Genomic DNA, 20,858 nt, shown 5'->3' on the forward strand with positions numbered 1-20,858 from the left:
CAGACACAAAGCTACTCACCCCCAGCAGCCGCAAAGCCATTCTCCGTAGTCATTCAAAACTTTATTTATAATATTATAATCAGCAAAATCAGCGTTTTAATTACAGGCATGTATCATTGTTTGCAAATCATAATTATAAAACTCAATAACACGCTAAACAGGAAGTCCTCTGTGGGCTTCACAGCAGCCACCTCATTTGCATGTTCACACACTGTCTAAAAATAGCTCGCAGCGCTGCAGCGCGCTGTCGTCACACACAGCCTCGTTTCACACTCAACTCTCTATCTTATATTTACAAAGACGTCTTATATTTACAATCACTCTCAGGCCTGAAAGTTTTAGCGCCTACACAATTTTGACAAATTTAAGATAACGGGTCCAACTGAAGAAAGTCCAACTTTTTTGTAATCAATTAACCAGTATCAGCCTCTAACTGTATCTGGCCTCATCTCTAAAATCCCTAACTCAATTTAAAGTGTCCAAAAAAGCGCAGATACCGTTCAACATGGTAAGGAGACTCTAACTCCTAGCTTATTCCAGGATGCCCTGTACCCCACAGTCAAGCCAAACTGAACTAACTCTGTTCGCCGACAGGTCGAGGTCGCGCGTCCGCGGCCAGGAGGGAGCGTAACCTCCGGGCTCTGCGCCTCTTAGCTATTGCCATTTTTAGATAATTTATAATACTTTTAAACAACAGACAACACTCAAAAACAAGAGTATGACTGAGGCAGATGCAACGTTATGGACACTGGAGACTCTAACTCACAAAATGACCAATTCCCTATCAAACTACCTGGGACTCGAACCCAGTATTATTTTCCTTTCTCTTGGGACTCAAACCCAGTATTATTTTCCTTTATCTTGGGACTCAAACCCAGTATTATAACTTATAAGCTTCATGTTTCAACACTCATGAGATTTTTCATCAAAATCAAAACAGGCCTTCACCAGTAATTTCAGTGAGTAGACTTTTAATTTATACAGTCCAATTTGGCACAGTTTGGATTTACATTCAACAGGTTGTGCCTCACCTTTAGATGTGCCGGCTTGCCCACTCACGTCAGACCACTGGCTCGTGCCTGCCCGTTCAACCACCTCGGACCGTCCAAACCTCCAAAACTTCCTCCCCAATACCACAGGACGAGCCCCCAAAACTGTTATGGATTCAAATATTGGGGATGGGATGGATTGAGTCAAACGATGATTTAATGAACACTCGCGTGGGAGATGGACACCATACAGCAGACAGCATCAGATCTCAAAATTGGTGGAGCCTTGATCAAACTCTTATAGCCTCTAGTGGCCCCCACCTAATCATAAAGGCCTAAACATTCACATTCTTTCTCACACACAGCGCCTAAGCTATGACCTTGGCTCCCTGTTTATCTGCTCCTGCTGAGATGGGGCAGTATGCTCTGTTCTCTTCTAGTCAGACAAATAAGGCGATGACTTTCTGTGAACGGTATTTCTTATAACTCAGCAGTATAATGCATCATAAAACAATATCATTCATTCACAATAAATCAGCAGTCTAATGTAATGCAACTCAGTTTACCAAATGTAACAGTTATCACCTTCTTCTAATTCAGGAGAATAATGCAAACTAAAACTACATAATAATTCACAATCTTTAAATAGGGGTCTAACATGGCATAAAATAATATTATAATCTGACACTCTATAAAGAGATATGGAGCCAGCGAGGAAGATACTGTCACTGGGATCAAACTAAAGGAGTGTTCACAAGAAATCATCAGTATTAAACTGTGACAATAAAAAAAATCTTCATTAAAGCAGCCAAGAATGGGATAAGTTTGATGTGAATCTTTGGTAATGCATGGCGGAAGCTCTGTGCCAATTTTATCACAAAATAAGGATTTTATCATCTTCTGGATGCAGTACCTTGGCCTCCATTAACACTATGAGGAATCTTTAACATTTTGATCAAGATTCGTTCGTCAATGGAAACATTAAGCAATTATTTAAGACTCTTGTCTCTCGGCCTATGACTGCTGGGATTGGCTCCAGTGCCCTCGCGACCCTGAAAAGGATAAGCAAGCAAATCGATGGATCTTTACTTTCTTCCATTTCTACAATATTATTAAGAGTAGAAATATCCTGTCTGAGTGATGCTGAAAAACTCGTTCATATCATTTATTACTTCAAGTCTGGACTATTGCAATTGGTTATTATCAGGATGTTCTTTTTTGCGTTGGGACACAGGTAGGATGTGATTGCTGCTGTTTTATCCATGTGTGGAGGTACATGCCCAGCTCCCAAATTGTACCCAATGCAGTGTGAGGACGCAGCTGTCGCTCCACCACGTGCTGGAAAATGGCCGCGGCTTCAAACAAGCCAAACGGAAGTTTGACAAATTGGTACGAACCATAAAGAGTGGAGAAAGACGTTTTTGATAATAAAAATAATAATAATAATAATAATAGATTGCATTTATACAGCACTTTTGAGACCCTCAAAGCGGTTTACAATTCCACTATTCATTCACGCTCACATTCACACACTGGTGGAGGAAAGCTACAGTTTTACCCACAGCTGCCCTGGGGCAGACTGACTGCGAGGCTGCCATAACGCGCCATTGGCCCCTCTGGCCATCACCAGTTTTTGTCTTTGGACTGTGCAGACAAGGGAATCTGCCAGTAGGCGTTGGTTAAATCCAGCATCATAAACAACCAAGCAGTGCTTATAAAGTCCAGGTCAATCTTGGGCATGGGATAAGCATCAAACCATGAGACCTTGTTCACTTTGTGATAATCATCACAGAACCGTATAAAACTATGTGCTCACTTCTTAATTACCTTGAAGTACCTGTTAAGGGTTCAAATATTGAGGAGGGATACAGGAGGTAATCCAAAAAATAACAACACTGATCCGGCCGGCTGAAGTCAAACAATGATTTTAATGACACGCATGGAGAGACCACTCTTCGATCTCTAACTAACAATGCACAAGCAGATGTTTTATACCATTAGGGCTTAAATTTAATGACGCCCCTTCAACGTCAAACAGATACAATACATGCATACGTCAAATCAAAACCACAATGACTTTTAACACAGTTTGAAAAGAACACTGTCTCCATGGCAGGTGCTTCCTGTCAACCTTCTGACTCTCGCTTCTGGTCTGGAACATCAGGCCCAAATTCTGCAAGAAACTGTTCTTTTTTGCAAAGACAAATTTGCAGTTGCAAGCAAAACATGATTAACCTCTCACCTATAAATGAGTCTATCTACTGTGTGTGTGTGTGGGTGTGTACGTGTGTGTGTGTGTGTGTGCGTGTGTGTGTGTGTGTGTGTGTGTGTGTGTCTCGACCTCACATGAACTTTGTCTTATGAGAAGAGAGGCCAATTCGCATGTGCATAATAACCTAACTGAAACTATATCTGTAATATGTTGAATAAATATTTTAACCAAGAACATCTAGTAAAAGCTTAATCAAAAGATATAAATGAATAAAAGACAATAATGAATAACATGGTTATTCAAATAACCTCATCCAGACAACTCCTCAAAGTAACTTTCACTTTCACAAGCACGCTCTGCAAAAGCCTGTCTACTTTGGCACAGAGTGTACTCAGAGTTAAGCATTTCTTTTATAACGCAATATAATCTGCATATAAACATTTAAGATTATGAAAAGCATTCAAAAGCATTTAAGATTATTGATTTAACTCAACAGTTTAAAGTGGTTATAACTGCACCTGTAATAAAGGCTAATTGGGTGCCAATATGTTTAAACATCTGAATACAATATCAATATTAATTATTAATGCAATGGTAATGATGATGATTAAGAACAATAGCAGTAAAATAATTTCCCTGGTCTCCACATACCTTAAACACAACCGGCCACTCTCAAAAGCTGGGACAACTCATCTGGCAAACAGATAAGCATAGGAGACCAAACACTGAGGAACAAATCCTCACTTCATCCTATGATAACAGCATTTTCACCATTTCAGCCAATTCCTTTTTTCACAATTTTTCTCTTCTGCTCAGGCAACCCGTTAGGCCATGAACACACTTTCACGCCAGGCTGCGTTTCAAAAAGGTGCACAACACATTTACAAACTGCTGTTGCAATGCAGGAACATCAGCTTTATTGGAATGTGTGAGATGTTAATCACAATGTATCTTAAACATACTCTCTGTTCAGTGTGAGTGGAGAACAGCCAAGTCTCCTCCTCTGACAAACATCCACATGTACCACTGAAAACAGTTAAATTAGTTTGAATCGGAAATCAGGGCTCAAACTAATTGTTCTGAGAACAATTCCTTATTTTTCACACCAAACTATTTAAGAAGACAAACTTTACACAGAGTTAATAAAATATAACTAATGCTTTAACATTATCAGGATTTCATAATAAAAAACTACAGATTCCATCTGAACTCTGTGGAGCCTGATCTCAAGGTTTTTAAGTCCGACCCTGAAACCAGAAGAGGATCTTTCTCTCTCTTCAGATTCATTGTGATCCAGTCCTGCATGAGCAGGCTGATGTTGCACAGAGCAGATAATGAAGTGAAGGTTTTTGCACATTGGTAACAGTGAAACAGTTTATTTACAGTGTGGGATCGTTTGTGTTCAGAGTATGAACTGAGATTCCTGAAGCTCTTGTCACACTGGTCACAGATGAAGTTCACTTCCATGTGTGTACGTTCATGTTTGTTATGATGACCTGATTGTGAGAAGCTTTTGTCACAGTGTCTGCACTTGTATGGTGTCTCTCCTGTGTGGATTCACTTATGCTTGTTCTTTAAGCTCACGTGCAGTGGTGAAGGATGACCCACACTAGTCACATATGTGCTTTTTGATCCCACTGTGAAAGAGTTCATGTATTTTTAATGTACCTGGTGTGTGGAAGCCTCTCCCACATTATTTGCAGTAGTTCATTTTGTCTCCAGTGTGGCTACATTGATGTGGTTTTTGGTCCCGTTGATGATTGGAAGTTTTTCCACAAAGGTCACAGAGAAACTTTCCCACCACCACAGTGACGACAGGGCTGAGAACAGGATCCATCTGTGTTGCTCTGCTTCTAAACAAAGACGGTGTAAGTGATCTCTGCCAATGTCCAATTACATTTTACTGTTTACATTACAACACTCAGCTTACTGGGCGAAAACGACTCTTCATTTTTCCAAACAGTTTATTCAGTATAACTCCATAAGTTTACTGATCTGATTTGTTCCAAATAATCAGGTTAAAATTACAGGATAAAAAAATCAATACATCCTCACAGTAACTGCCCTTGTAGAGTTACTTTCTGGTGTGGATCTGTTGGTGTCTTTTCAGGTGATATGGAATTTTAAAAGTCTTCTCACACAGGTCACATTTGTAAGGTCTCTCCTCAGTGTGGATAAACATGTGTTGTTTTAACTGTGCGTCTGATGCAAACAGTTTCCCACACTGATCACAGCAGTAAACTTCATTTCCAGTGTGAATCCGTAGGTGACTATTTCGGTTGTGTTTGTCGTTGAAAGTTTTTCCACAAAAGTCACAGCTGTAAGCCTTAATTCCAGAGTGGGCAACTAGATGCCTCTGTAAGTGGGCATTTTGAGCAAAAGCTTTACCACACAAGCCACAGATGTACTCTTTAACTCCACTGTGGATGAGTTGGTGTGTTTTTAAGCATCCAGCCCGTCTAAAAGAATTTCCACACAAGTTACAGCTGTACGGTTTTACTCCACTGTGGATGACATGATGAGACTTTAAGTCTTTAGCTTGGGTAAAAGTCTTTCCACACAAGTCGCAGCTGTATGCTTTAACGCCACTGTGGATGATACGGTGTCTTTGTAAGCCTCCAGCTTGGGTAAAAGACTTTCCACACAAGTCACAGCTGTAAGGTTTAACTCCACTGTGGATGAGTTGGTGCGTCTTCAAGCCTCCAGCCCGTGAAAAAGACTTTCCACACAAGTAACAGCTGTACGATTTAACTCCACTGTGGATGAGTTGGTGTTTTTTTAAGCCTCCAGCCTCGGTAAAAGACTTTCCACACAAGTAACAGCTGTACGCTTTAACTCCACGGTGGATGAGTTGGTGTCTTTTTATGCTTTCAGCCCAGGTAAAATTCTTCCCACACAAGTCACAGCTGTAAGGTTTAACTCCACTGTGGATGAGTTGGTGTAATTTTAAGCTTCCAGTCCGGTTAAAAGACTTTCCACACAAGTCACAACTGTAAGGTTTAAGTCCACTGTGGATGAGTTGGTGTTTTTTTAAGCTTCCCGCCTGAGTAAAAGACTTTCCACACTCACCACAGCTGTAAGGTTTAATTCCACTGTGGATGAGTTGGTGTGTTTTTAGGCTGTCATTCCGGGTAAAATCCTTCCCACACTCATCACAGCTGTAGGTTTTCTCTCCCTTTCTTCTGTGAGGTTTGTCGGCCTCCTGAGAGCACTGTTTTCCCGCCTCATGTTGGTCCTGCAGTGACAGAGATACAAACAGAGGCATTGAGTGAAATGCAGTCGTGGAACAAACTGAAACTCCCTCCATTGGTGGAATCAAACATGTCAACAAACACATTGTTGGTGTGTTACCACCACCTTCTGGTGACAGTATCACATTACAATGATGTGCAATGAGAGTTGTACTGAAAATGACATTTTTGAAGAAATATATAAGTGGAGCAAATCTTTTACTTCATAAAATTTTTTGAGTTCAACTGTTGATATTGTTGTTTCAATGTGTGCTGATAAAATATGATCTTTGTATTTTCTTCTAACTTCTGTGGTTTTTGGTTGTGAATGTAGATTCTGTATATATGGAGGAGCCCAGGATGGAAAAGATAAAGCTGCTGTTAACGTGTTTTAACAACCAACCAGCTGTGCACACAGTTTCAATAACAGTGTAACTGTGATATTTTTCTCACCTTCTGTGTTGAAGTCATTGTTTCCTCTGTAGTGGCTGAGCTGAGTCCAAATGGCTGAAATTGTTCCTCTGTTGCTCAAACAAACTCTTCTGCTGTTACTCAGCTGGGACACAAAAAGTATATAGACGTATTTTATCCCTGACAAAAAGAAGCAGAGCAAATAAGCATTACTAAACTCCTCAGTGACAACCGTACCTATAAAGCTTCAAGGTAAAACCCCAGAAGCAACTACAAATAGAAAGTCATCAATTGCATACAAGAACTTGAAAGGTAAAAAGCCACTGACTGTCCTGTATGTCACCACCTTTACCCAGGGGATGCTACACCCTGTATATATGGACTCCCATAGTTCCACAAAGGAGTCCCGCTCAGACTCATCGGTAGCAGTATAAACTCAGCCAACTACTAGCTCCCCTAGAATGGTAATGAGATTTTCATAAAACATTTCAAAAATCACACAACAGCTGTATGTTAGAATTTATTCAGAAATCTCGCAGTCAGAACATGCTATATCATGCTTAGGTAACTAGCAAAACTAGCAAGCTAACTTCCTGCTAACTCGTTTACCGCGTTAAATGTAATAAATTCTGTTTTCATGAATGCCTGGATGTTAAACTTCATAGTTACACCTGGTAAAGCACCAATGCTGATCTTTTTATTAAAGATGAAAGAATTTAGACCGTTTTAAACTCACAGTGATGCCACAGTGTTTGTTTAACTTTGGGACCTGAAATGGACGATGGAAGTTTAGGACCCAGATTACTCCCAGATTTGCGAGCACCTTAGTCGGACAAATCCGGCAATAACGATGGCCTGCTTGCATGTTCTTCAAAGAAAATGTGCTTTATTGTGCATCTGACTGACAAACACAAAACCAGTGAAGTTGCACCATTTTTACAAACCAATTCTGATTTATCCGTTTCACTCAACAGTCCGCTTTCCTCCGGTTCTCATTCAACGTTGCCGCCGTGCTTTTTCGGCCATGTGTGTATGAACACAAAGGCACTGTGCATGCGCGTTTTACCGATATTTCATTTTCTTATTGTTGCCTAACAATCTACCGGTATTACTGTGAACGGTATAATATGTCCCAGCCCTACCTTCAAGTTACACACTATGAAAGGCAGCAACAAGTTTAATATTCAGAAACCTAAAGTATGTATCAGCAGCAGAATGGAGCTAAAAATAAATGTTTGTTTCAGTTCTATGAAGCTTTGAGTATTTTGGATTAGTAGTACTGCTGTGTTTGTTGCATCATATTGCTGTAATTGTTTATATGCTTTATATATTCTGAGGTAAGTTGATCTATAGTGTTACCTCATATTCTATAAGGATGTTATGTGTTTGGATACTTTCTGCCCAGTTTGACCCATTTAGCAGAAGTCAGCCTGTTTAAGGCTCTGATATCTATTCTGTATGACATAAAGCAGTTATGACATGGTCTGATTTTCTCATCCAATAAAGGAATATTTAATATATCAGTCTACTCTTCATTCTATCAGAAACAGTTATCACAGCTCGTACATTTTCTTGTTACACATCTATGTAAGCATTGAGCCAAATTTAGTAATGCCAACAAAAATGAAATGACAGTATTTGTATCTTATAAATAATAAATCTATATATACACACTGTCAAAAATACTTGTTTTTGAGTGAAGATTTGATGGTGATAGGAAATAAAAATAAATTGAACTTGAAACTTTGCTGAAGCTCAGTTTTTGACAGAGTTCAATTTCACTGCTGTAATAACTAATAGTGTTTACTAGAATAATAACTTTAACATTGGCCATATTATATTTACATTATCAAAGTGAGATGACTTTAGTCTCATGAACAGCATCAGCTAATTGTTAATTACTACCTAATCTTAAAATGACTGTTCAGTACAGAAATGAAGCCCAACAATCATGTTTTTACAGTCCTGTGGTCTCAGCCTCAGACACTCAACAAACCAAACAAAGCTAATATAAAAACAAAGAGATAAACAAAGATTTTCTCCTTCATTTCTGTCAAACAATGATGTATGAAACGTTTCCAGCGGTTAGTATCATGGTTGCTAGGCAATCTGAGCAGCGCCACGGAGGCCAGACCATCTAATAGACTCTGTGCACCTTAGCATATGCTACTTGCGGTGGGGAAACTCCTGTAGGACGCTTTATTTCCGGTGTGATATTCGCTCCTTGTTTACTGCCGCTTTTTCCAAAACAAGTCAACCAAATGGATGAATCAAGTGGCGATTTACATGCCTCGAGATGTCTTGGGCATTTACGAACTATATATGTAGATGCTGTTCATAGACCTGACGATATTTTTTGTTATTGATATTTAATGTTTTATGACAGAACAGTAGTGATTTTTCCCACCTTCTGCTCTTTATAACTTAATGAGATCTTTCCGTTTTCATGTTTCGGACATGATTTTGGAGTATATCTTCGCAGTAGCGATTGACCGCAAAGTAAAGCTACTGGAGATGCACAACCCTACCTCCAGTCTCCAGACCCACCTAGACCGTGTTCTGAATTGGGATACAGCCTATCCACAGTATTTCTTAGTTCGCACCATTACCCCGATTCATAGCGGAAGCCGGTTTTTTACTTCCGCTTGCGCTGTTGTTGACAGTTGCGGGGTTACACCTTGACTGTTGATAAAGATTTCCCTCACTGCAGTTTATTTTACCCGGTGTAAACGGCAACACATCGAAGGTGGATACACAGTAGAGATGTTTTAAAAAGCAGCGAGGACAGTTCAGTTTCAGTACCTCACCCGTCACTTCTCACGGATTGGGTAGATGACATGAAACTATAGCCCGATGTTAGCTACATCGACATTATTAATTACCTTGTATTTTCCGGAGGCGTTGATGGCGAGGAATTACGTAATTACAAGAGCACCGAGGCGTATAATTACCTGCACAGCAACAAAATTGATAAAGTACTGCTCAACTAACAAGGCGACTTTATTTTTCTTAAAGCAGCTGAAGAGCCGAGCCAGAGCGTTAATCAAGCAAACACTTAGCATGGGTAATGCTAAGAGAAAGTGGAGTAGTGGAGACAGTCGGCTGTTCCTGTATCACTGGATTAGGGAGATCATGTAGCCATGCGGCTGCTATTCTGTGGAAGGTATATCACTTTTCTGGATATCACAATGTTTAAATCACTGAAACAGAAACACTGGACTGGTCAAAGCCTGTGATTAAGGAGTCACGCTACTGCCATCTAGCCAAGTATTACGTGGAGCACTGTTTACATGTGAAAGCCACTCCTTAACTTTGTGTGGGCTGTATGCTGTACAATCACACAAAGATAAATTTAAAAATAAATAAATAAAAGACTGCACATTAAGGGCAAATTTACAAGACAAGAAAAAAATAAAGTTATAAGAAGAAGTGACACAGGGAAGTATAATACATGTTTGTTCATATATATGTACACATACTACTTAAAAAAAATTAGACTGTGGATGTATATTTCTGCATCAAAAAGTAGCTGACTATTAATATGAAATGGAAAATACTTTGCCAGACTTTGCCAGTGTTTATATCTGTTTTGGAAATGATTCAGGTGAATTGACCCAGGGTCATATCTATAACATGCAGGACACCGACCGTGTACTGCTTTTGTTAGTGTAAACTTCCTCGTTATGTTAAATCTTGAGTATTGACAGTGAGAAAAAACTATTAATGTTTGTTACAGGTGCATAATTCTGTGATCAGTGGAAAGGCCAGGCTTGCATGTACAGACGAGCAGCGCAGGTGGAATGCAGGGACAGCAAAGAACCCTGAACCTAAATGTCTAAGCCAGATAAACTTCAGACATCACAGGGCAGAGCAGCAGTACGATGTGAACTCCCAGACTGCAGTGACACAAACTCTCCCTAACACACCATATCACCTTACACATCAAGACTTTATTGACAGCGTTAGCAAAGCACAAGTGAAGCCACTTTTCCTCCTCAAGAACACATTGATTGGAAAGTGTTACAATGCCTCGCCATCTGCAGGTCCTCACCGCAACAGTTAAGTTGATGAGCAATTTTTTCAGCCACACCAAGCACATAATTACAAACTAAGCTGTATTCCATGCAGGGCATTCTACCAGGCATACATTCAAGTTTCTGAAGAGCAAGCAGAACAATTACAAGAAGAAACAAAAGAGCAAAGTGCATCTGATTTGTGGCACAACTGTAGGAAAATCAGACTTACAACAAGCTCTGCTAAAAAAGTTCCAGTACGTGCCACCACAAAAAATGACAAATTTTTATCTGAGCACATGTACCCTTCTTTTCATGGGAATTATGAAACAAACTATGGTAAATAAAATGAAGAGCTTGTCATCAGCCGAAAGAACAGGGTATGAACATCCTTCACATGGGTAGTGTTATCAGCATCCAGGAGCCATGGCTCTCTGCGAGTCCTGACGGGGTCATTGACTCAAATGTGCTTCTAGAAATAAAATGTCCTGTGCCGACTTATTCTTCAATCACGGAGCAGCTTACCCAGAAATGCAGCGATATCAAACTGGTAGATGGAGAGCTGCAGCTGCAGAAAACTGGCAGCAGAGGCTATTACATGCAAGTGCAACTTACAATGTTTTGCACAGGGCTCAAGACTGCCACACTTGTGATCTGGACACCTAGTGAGCATGTTTCATTTACAGTGCAATATGATAAAGCATTTTTTCATTCTAAAAAAAGTCACAAATGTTGGTAATTTTGCAAAGGTTGCCTTTAACATTTTTACCTGAGTTTTCATGCAGTTGCAAGCGCTTTAAATGAATGATAAAATAATTGCCTCTAATAACTCTGTTAACATGTTCTGCATAAACACAAACCTGAGAAAACACAAAGACCTAAGACCTTTACAGCCCTTGGGGTTAATCTCTCTGGGACAATTAAATGAAGCCATATATAGTTTTGGCAGCATGTGGCTGGTGTTAATTACTAACCATGGGTGTAAACTTTCATTAAAATTGAGACTTTGTTGCTAATAACCAGCTAGTGCTGATACTAACGCCATTCACCATAAAATATTATTTAGAAAAAGTATTTTCGTGATTAATTTGCGTGATTAAAATGCGAAATGGTGGCAAACCACATTTAGACTTTCACTTACCGGTGTTGTGCCGAAAAGTGATTGCCTGCCTAAAACTGATTTCCAATGTTTCCGTGTATTTTTTATGTGTAATATCTTTACGTTTGTTGGTAAATAGACTTCGGTGAACAGCGTTTACAAAGGGGTTATATATAGAATTAAAAAATTATCTGTTTTTTCAAGTATCTTTACAACTCTTTGTTATTGTACTTACATTATAACCAATCCGGTCCTTTATCCCCACTTAAAATATTTTTTCAGAACTATTGTAATATTTGCTGCCATTTCTGCTGTCCTCTTGGCCAACTTACTCTTACAAAAGACATTTTTAATGTTAATGACATTTTTTTAACTGCATAAATAAAAGTTATATAAAAGTCGCTGCCAAAAACTGATTGCGCCTTCTACCTTGTGTACCTTGATGCATTTGACATATGTTTCACATATTATAGCCCAACAAGTTACTTATAGCAGTTTAAATACGAGTAAACACTTTTTGGCAAATACCAGAAATCAGTTTTTGGCACAACACTGGGTAAAGATTCTGTGTTTTTGTTCGTGTTACTGGAAGCTGTCACACTCAAAGTAGTCCAAGTGAGTAAATGGTAAATGGCCTGTATTTGTATAGCGCTTTTACTAGTCCCCCCTAGGGACCCCTTTACACACCCAGTCATCCACCCATTCATACACTGGTGGAGGCAAGCTACAGTTGTAGCCACAGCTGTCCTGGGGCAGACTGACAGAAGTGAGGCTGCCATATCGCGCCATCGGCCCTTCTGGCCAACACCAGTAGGCGGTAGGTGAAGTGTCTTGCCCAAGGACACAACGACCAACTGTCTGAGCCAGGGCTCAAACTGGCAACCTTCCGATTACAAGGCGAACTCCCAACTCTTGAGCCACGATAGCTTTCTTCTTTTCTTTCTTTCTTTCCTTTCGTGGTCATAGCCCAGATAAAGCTCCGGGTCGGGGTGTAGCTCTGTGGGCTTTTTATCGATAAAACGAAAGGAGCAAACATAAATTCTCTTTGGAGGGTGTTTGAGTCTTAAAGCTGCCAGCCACGCTAGTTTCCCATCCTCCTTCCTCGGCATAGAGTGCAGTGCGTAGGGCGGTGGGCACGGACAGGCCTTTCTAAGTTGTTGATGCTCAAGGCAAAATGTTTCTAATGCGTTTTTCAGTTTCCTTGAATTATTGTGGCAGCCGACAAAAGCACACGTTGAACCCGAGCTCATCCTTGAACAGGTAAAGCCACTTATTACAGCACAAAGTAACTGATTTTGTTGTTAGCAACGACTGAACGCTGGCTTTCGCTTTGAGTAACCGGAAGTATAAAACCTGACAACGGAAGTAGTGGTCTGTTATGGCAGCCTACATATGCTCTTACAGAAACATGTGGATGAGTATGAGAAGTACTCCTCAGATCCACTTGGTGTTTGTTGTGGCTGCATGTAGTGCAGAGGTGGGTAGTAACGAGCTACATTTACTCCGTTACATTTACTTGAGTAAGTTTTTGAAAAAAATTTACTTTTAAAGTACCTTTTTTGCATGATACTTTTTACTTGAGTACATTTGTGAAGAACAAACAGTACTTTTAATTTGCTACATTTGCAAAATTCGACTCGTTACTTTAAAATAAATAAATAATTAGTTTAACACATTAGATAACATGCCGCCAGTGGAGTTTCCAGTAACATTTTTACCAATCAGATGTGGCCATGCAGTCACATGATCAGTTTGAAACTGTGGCGGGCAGAGCGGCCCAAGCGTTTTAAAGTAGCGACACACAGAAAGAAGAAACATGAAAACATGGCAGAGTCTACGCTAGAGCTGAAGAGGATGAACAGCCTTGGCCTCACATACAAAGAATGTTTCACTTAAAAACAGTACAAAAGAACAGCTATGTCTTCAGTGTCAGTCTCTTCAGTGAGAGCCAAAACAAACCTTTTCTTTTTTCAGCGTGAAACAACTCAACTCGTGTAACCTGAGGAAACGGTAAGTTTTCTCTAAATATGTTTTTAGCTGTGGTTAGCTGGATGTCAGTCTTATGTTACAGCAGCTGTGTCGAGCTGAGAGTCATATTTTCGGCGCTACGTTGTAGTGAGATAAGTTTGTGGGTGTTTTGTGCAGCTTCGGCTGTCTTTTTAACTGCTGGCTGGTTAGCTAGCGTGAGCTATATAGCTATATAGCTAGCCTGGTTAATGACGCTAGAGTTCCACGCACATGTAAACAGCTCGTCTTTACTGCTTTAACTGTTAAAACAGAGGCAATACTGCGGGTGACAGGGTTTATTATGTGAAACAGCAGCTTGTTTAGTTTAAACAGTCTGCATTAAGCTGGGCAAACACTGTGCGATTTTTTTTCAGTCGCGTTATTCAGCTGCTGCTCAAACTGTGCAATTAAATCTCAGGGGTTAGAAGTTCATAGGTCACGATGCAGGTCTCACACTATACGGCCTGATGTTCTGATGCGACCTGAGTGCTCAAACTGTGCATCCATAACATGAAGCTCATCATACAAAATCTGTCTCTCGCTCTCCCTCTCTCTGTCTTTTACTCACACAGACACACACACCATCAACTTTGCTAAATTACTAATGAAAAACATTGACCAGGCAGCTGTGACTGAGCAGCAAAGTCCATCCAACTCTTTTCATGGTTGTTGTAGTCGTGATAAGTTTGTGAGGCCACATTGAAAAGCCTCGGATACGGAAGCTTAAAACTGCCACCCCGGCAAAAGAAAAATAGAGCTATATCACGTTATAACGTGAAAAGTTTATTGTTCTAACAATATACTATCATGTTAGTACAATATACCTTTCACCTTTGAACAATATAGTATCACATTATTACAATATACATAATTGTCACGTTCGTACAATATAAATATTATATTGTACGAACATTAAAAGTATATTGTTAGAACAATAAACCTTTCACGTTATAACGTGATATGGCTCTATTTTTCTTTTGCCCCGGTGGCAGCTCTACGGTTATGTACTCGGATGAGCTTGCCTCATCCTACAAGTTGTGCCTCCATCTCTTGTGTCCAGATCACACGCTGCACTGCCGTGCTGCTCCACCTTTTCTGTCATTTCTGTGTTTGTGCATGCACAGTGTGAGAGGCTGCGTTGAGAGGCTACAGGATTTCAAACAGGTTTGATTATCATGTGACCATACGATTGCTGATTGGGAGCTGGTCGTGAGGTGTTAACTGCTTTTCATTACCCCATGTATACTACACGATGCACAACACACGATTAAGGCAAAACATGGGCCGATCCCCAAAACGTTGCGCGACTGAAAAATCGGCTCAAAATTGGCAAAAAATTGCACAGTGTATGGCCAGCTTTTGGAGGCTAGCTCCAAACAAACATCTGCAGCTTGGCAGACACTGAGCTGGGTGAGGCCAGCACAAACAGCGGCCTATTCGACGATGATGGATCCATGGGGTCAGGAAAGCCAGAAGCAGAGGAGCTGGAGAGGTACCTTTCATGTCCATTCACTGGAGGTGTGGATCTATTGCATGGCTTTCCTCACATCAAGAAGCTGTCGATCAAAGTCAATACAGCTCTTCCTGCATCTGGAGCTTGTGAAGGACTTCTCAGTCATGCAGGACTCCTGTTCACTGCTAAACAGTCACAGCTTCACAGAAAGAACCTTGAGAGCAAACAGCTGCTGAAGCTTAACCATCACCTCACTGAGTGAAGAAATGGCACATTTTTGCTAAATATGCAGAAATAGATGCACACCCATACAACTTATGGTAAACTGAGCTGCCTTGTATGAACATATGTTGAAGATGCCTCGTTCTGTTTTCTCTGAGGCTGCTGTGCCATTTGGAGCCAAAATGAATATAAAGTTTACAGCATATCTTGTCACTGGAAATTGTGTGCACTGTTTATATATTTATATTATTTACTGTAGGTATTGGTGAAAAAAGCTTTATGTTGTGAAAAACTGAAATCTGGGAAATTGGAATAGTTGTGCCTTATTTTGTTGATCTTTTTACATATATTCCTTTTGAAAATGGTAAAATTTGTATATTTATTTATTTTTGTTTGTCTGATAACATTTGTTTAAAAAAGAAATCTGACATTTCAAACAGTTACTCGCTACTTGAGTAGTCTTTTCACCAAGTACTTTTTTACTCTTACTTGAGTAACTTTTTTGACGACTAATTTTCACTTTTACTTGAGTAATAATATTTTAAAGTAATGCTACTCTTACTTGAGAACAATTTTTGGATACTCGACCCACCTCTGATGTAGTGGGATCAATGCGCATTAGTAATAAAGCTTTGATGGAAAATACTTCAGCCTCGTCTGACCCTTCTTCTCCAGCTGGGATATCAAAACAACAAATAAGTCCGTATCATAATCTCTGGTGTTTTCGTGTTTGTTGGTTTGTTTTTAATTTGTTTTATTTTGCGGGTCGGTTATTAGACGCTGCACCAGCCAAAGAATCTCCCGCCATCTCCTCCCTGTGCCGCAAGCAGCAGGCGCACTTCGCAAACGAAGGGCGCCCTTACTACCAGCAAATGGGCGATAGAAAACCGATCGGTGTGTATGCCAATCCCAAAATCTACTGGCATGACGTTGGGGCAGCATGAGTACGAGCATTTTTTTTTTTTTGCCGATGCCTGTGATGCCGCACCCGGCTGTGCTGCCACACATCTGTTCAACCAAAGCCAGTTAAGCCAGGCACGTGCAGAGGGATAGCAGTGTCTAAGCGTTTTGTCCACCCCCCTCCCTTTTTCATACCGCGCCCCCCCCTGCAATGGTTCTGCACCTCCCCCTAGGGGGCGGGCCCCACACTTTCGGAAGGTCTGGTCTAATTGATCCGTGTTTCACTCGTGTTTCCTATTCCCTCATTACCAGGCACGTGCAGAGGGGGGGGGGGGGCTAGAGGGGCTTGAGCACCCACCCCTTTCCTGATGGGTGCCCAAAGTGCCCTTTTGTTGAGGCAACTTTTTAAAAAATATATATATATATATATTTTTTTTTTTAATGTGTGTGTGCGTTTGGAGTCCTGTCTGTGCCCCTCAACAATAATATTTAACTATTAATCACAGTTTTGCTAAATAAAAGGATCTGGCTTGCATCAGTCACATGATCGCATTTAACAAATGATCGCCCTTGGCGGCAGAACGCGCTGGTTACGAGCCGGGAACGAGCTCACAAAGAGCACGCGCATTTTTAGCGGTCCAGAGCTGTAGAAGAAACAAGTTAACTCAGAGACACAGACTGATGCGACGAAACCAGTAAGTAGGTGTACAGCGTACACTGTAGTGTATAGCACACAGGAGTATTAGCTTATTACGTACACGTTGGTATGTTGAAACAAACGAGCGTGCTGCGTGTGTAACAGCGTGACAAACATTACCTGTCCTTTTATTAACTGCACAGGTAGTGCTGGTCATAGCTGCTGGATACCTGTGTAAGGCTGTCATGGGTCTGTAGCTCTGTCACCGTTTTAGGGAACATATTTAGTTTTAAAGTAAGTTTCCGGGCTTTTCCTGCCTTTCTGGAGGGATTATATTTCACTAAAAAACGGTCTAATATGCATGTCCACATAATTATGCATTATTATAATTATAATATTTTAAAAAACACACGCTGTATTTTAAAGAACATACATTAAGAAGCAGATTATATTAGATTTATATTTTAAATAAGACAAAATTTGGATTTTACAGCAGTAAAATTATTGTATCTCTACAGTTTAAAAATGTAATAAGCTTTGCCCCTGCACAGAGTGGATCGTGAAACAAATGGAATCATCATAAATACATTATTTCATATTTATTACTTCCCCCTCCTCATTGCTTTATTATTGTAGCTCTAGTAATAAATAATAATGTAAGGATTCTGGATCAGCACCGTGATGCCCATAGTATATACAGTATTCTGAAGAAGGTCTAAAATGTCACTGTGTGTGCGTGCATGTGTGTGTTTTATTTCGATGGATTAAAAAAATATATATTACTCATGATATAACATTGTCCAGACATGCCTGGTAAGGACATGAGGAGGGAACAGTAGGAGCTGTGTGAGGCTACTAAAGGCAGAGCTATAACATTTTTCTGTCATCATTTTATTATAGATTAAGTGTTAGGTGTGGATAATTAGATTATAGTTTATTGCAATAGCAAGTTGTGCCTTGTTCTCAGATAGACAGCAAGTGGAGAGTGATATATGAGATGATGGGATGGAAGGAAGAAGAGAAGCAAAGAGTGATTCACAGGCAGAGCCTAAATTATTAAATAAATTATAAATTATTTCTCACAGTTTTTTATTGCTTTATGGTTCCAAGCGCTGTCACCAATCTTTGCATTTTGTTATTATCTCATGATACTTGTTTAATCAGCTACCATCTCTCCTATGGACTTTTTAATGTCTACAGTCTCAGATCAACACAGCCCTGCCCTTCCCATATTAGATTCTTGATGAATGTGTGTTGTTGTTATTCAGCCTGGTTCAATGTGCCCCTTTTTAACTTTGAGCACCTGCCCCTTTAAACCTCTCTGCACGGCCCTGAGTTAAGCTGGAACACCGGTCTCAGTCAAAACGGCCAGCCCTGGATGCATCTGGAGACGGTCCTATGAAGTCCTATTCTAAAGGCTGAGTTCCCTCCCCCACGCTTGTACCTGTGGATTCATGTCCTGGGGTTTGGTTGTTCTCCTGCCCTGCACCCCATCCCTTTGTTCATATTTAAAGAATATTTTTCTACATGTATTCTTACCCCCTAAAAACCGCCATATTCTAATGTTGCAAGCAATCACGAACTCTACAGTCTGTCTAACTCCAGTGTATACCAAGCAGTCTATTATTCTCCACGAAGCTAAAATCAACATAAACTGAACCCGCATCAAAGTTAGCTCGGTGCTTACCTTTAGACGAGCCCACAAACCGAGAGAAACTCCGTGATGAAGCTGGGAGTCTTTCCAAACAGGAAACAGATCTGGGAGCAGAGACCCACGTGGTTCACGCTGATCTGAGCTACGATCCAGGAGACAAGGGTGTGCAGATCGATGCAGATATCGATCCAAACGTTGGTAGTGGTATATGTTCCTGTAAGTTTACTACTTTACTCCCGTTTCATGAAAAAGCAGCTCTCTCTGCTCGACTCCTCTCCTGCACACACACTTTGCTCCGCCTCCTTTTCCAGCTCTGCTGTGATTTGTTGCTGTGCGGTCACGTGACTCAGCTGCACAACGTAACCACGTGAGGTGTTATTTCAAAATTAGGGCCTATCTCCTTTTCCTAAACTCTTTTCCTTGGCCTCGAAGAAAACGTCATCGTGGGAAGGAGAATTGCTAAGGACTCAGGGAAAGAGAGGAGCGATGCTGAGAATTGGAGCAGCCTTACACTCGTCTTTCTGTATCAATGTGACACCGGATGTCCGCCTGTTGAAACTACATTGTGCAGAAGATTGAACTACAAAACAAACATCTTACTTCGTCACAGTGTGTTTTAACCCTGTTGTTTTATGGAAGTCATATAAACGAGAAAAGCCTGTTAAAATATCCCTTCATTACAACGTTTACTGTACTTACTGGGCTTAAGCCCGGGTTGTTTTTTCAGAAGCCCGGGATCTTTTGGAGTGTATTTTTTTCATAGTTAGATGCCTGACTGACAACTGTATAAAACAAAAACTACACACAATATTCGAAGCACACAGTGCACACTGTGGGAATTTACGACTGTGCGTAAATCCCCCCTAATATTGGTATGATCCGAGCTCAGACACAAAGCGACTGAGCGAGGGGGCGGGGGGAGCTGCAGCCTGCTGCTGTGTCCAAATTCGGGGTCTGCACGCTTGAAGTACGCACACTACGCGTACTACGTACGGTGCGTACTATAAGTACGAGAAGTGCGGAAGTGAGAGGCTTGTGAAATGGGACGGTATATGCTTCGTCGCGCTGTTCAGGTTGCCTAGCAACCATGATACTAACCGTGAGACACGCTACATACAGCTTTGTTTGACAGAAATGAAGGAGAAAATTGTTTTGTTGGTCAATCATTTTTGTCATGACATCACTTTGATTAGTTGAGTATCTGAGGCTGAGACCACAGGACTGTAAAACATGATTGTTGGGCTTCATTTCTGTACTGAACAGTCATTTAAGATTAGCTAGTAAATAATAATTAGTTAATGTTGCACATGTGACTAAAGTCATCTCACTATGGTAATGTAAATATAATATGGCCAATATTATAGTATTGTCAGATTATTATGATTGATATATATATATGATATATATATATATATATATATATATATATATATATGATATATATATATATATATATATATATATATATATATATATATATATATATATATATATATATAATCTATATCACTGACTGTCAGCTTGTTGTGTTTGTGGATATATGACTGACTTTAATTATCCATAAAATCATCAGATTCTCTGTAAGATTAAGGTCGACTATATGTATATTTAGAAGTAGAGGCTTTAAAACCAAGTTAATGCTGAAAGTACAAACATCACTAGTGTCACACAACTTTGCCAACATGTGGCCAACAGCAATGTTTTAATGTTCTTCATTATTAAACATTCGAACATGAATAAGTGACGTCATATTCAGTACTTACTTTTGACAGTTCACTTTTCGGCCGCTCCCTTCTGCCGTATTTTGTGGCAAAATTATCCACACCCACCGCCGCGCTATGAATTGTGGGATATATGGGACCACGAAGCGTGCACCGGACCACGCTTGATATTTGGGGAAATCGACGCCGCATTTGGAGTATGCATTTGAAGTACACTTCGAATTGGGACAGCCGTCGTCGCGTGGCGGTGACGTAACCGCACTTAAAATGCGTACTTCAAGCGTGCATACCCCGAATTGGGACACAGCAT

General features: G+C 40.3%; 1 protein-coding gene across 2 annotated transcripts; it reads right to left on the reverse strand.

Moving 5' to 3' along the window:
• Nucleotides 1–2,681: 2,681 nt before the first annotated feature.
• LOC102795948 (uncharacterized) lies at nucleotides 2,682–19,109 on the reverse strand. Of its 2 annotated transcripts, XM_087832301.1 has the most exons (3): nucleotides 18,861–19,109; nucleotides 6,885–7,022; nucleotides 2,682–6,436 (listed from the first exon to the last, which is right to left on the reverse strand). In XM_087832301.1, exons 2-3 carry the CDS (start codon nucleotides 6,900–6,902, stop codon nucleotides 5,276–5,278), a joined length of 1,179 nt encoding a protein of 392 aa, XP_087688427.1. In that variant the 5' UTR covers nucleotides 6,903–7,022; nucleotides 18,861–19,109; the 3' UTR covers nucleotides 2,682–5,275. The 2 variants fall into 2 exon arrangements, with proteins under 2 accessions (XP_087688427.1, XP_006809667.2); XM_006809604.3 differs by lacking the exon at nucleotides 18,861–19,109 and having other exon boundaries at nucleotides 6,885–7,926.
• Between the last annotated feature and the right edge of the window lie 1,749 nt (nucleotides 19,110–20,858).

This window comes from Neolamprologus brichardi, chromosome 3 (genome assembly GCF_056152115.1).
Source record: "Neolamprologus brichardi isolate AB-2024 chromosome 3, ASM5615211v1, whole genome shotgun sequence".
In the NCBI taxonomy this organism is placed as follows: domain Eukaryota; kingdom Metazoa; phylum Chordata; class Actinopteri; order Cichliformes; family Cichlidae; genus Neolamprologus; species Neolamprologus brichardi.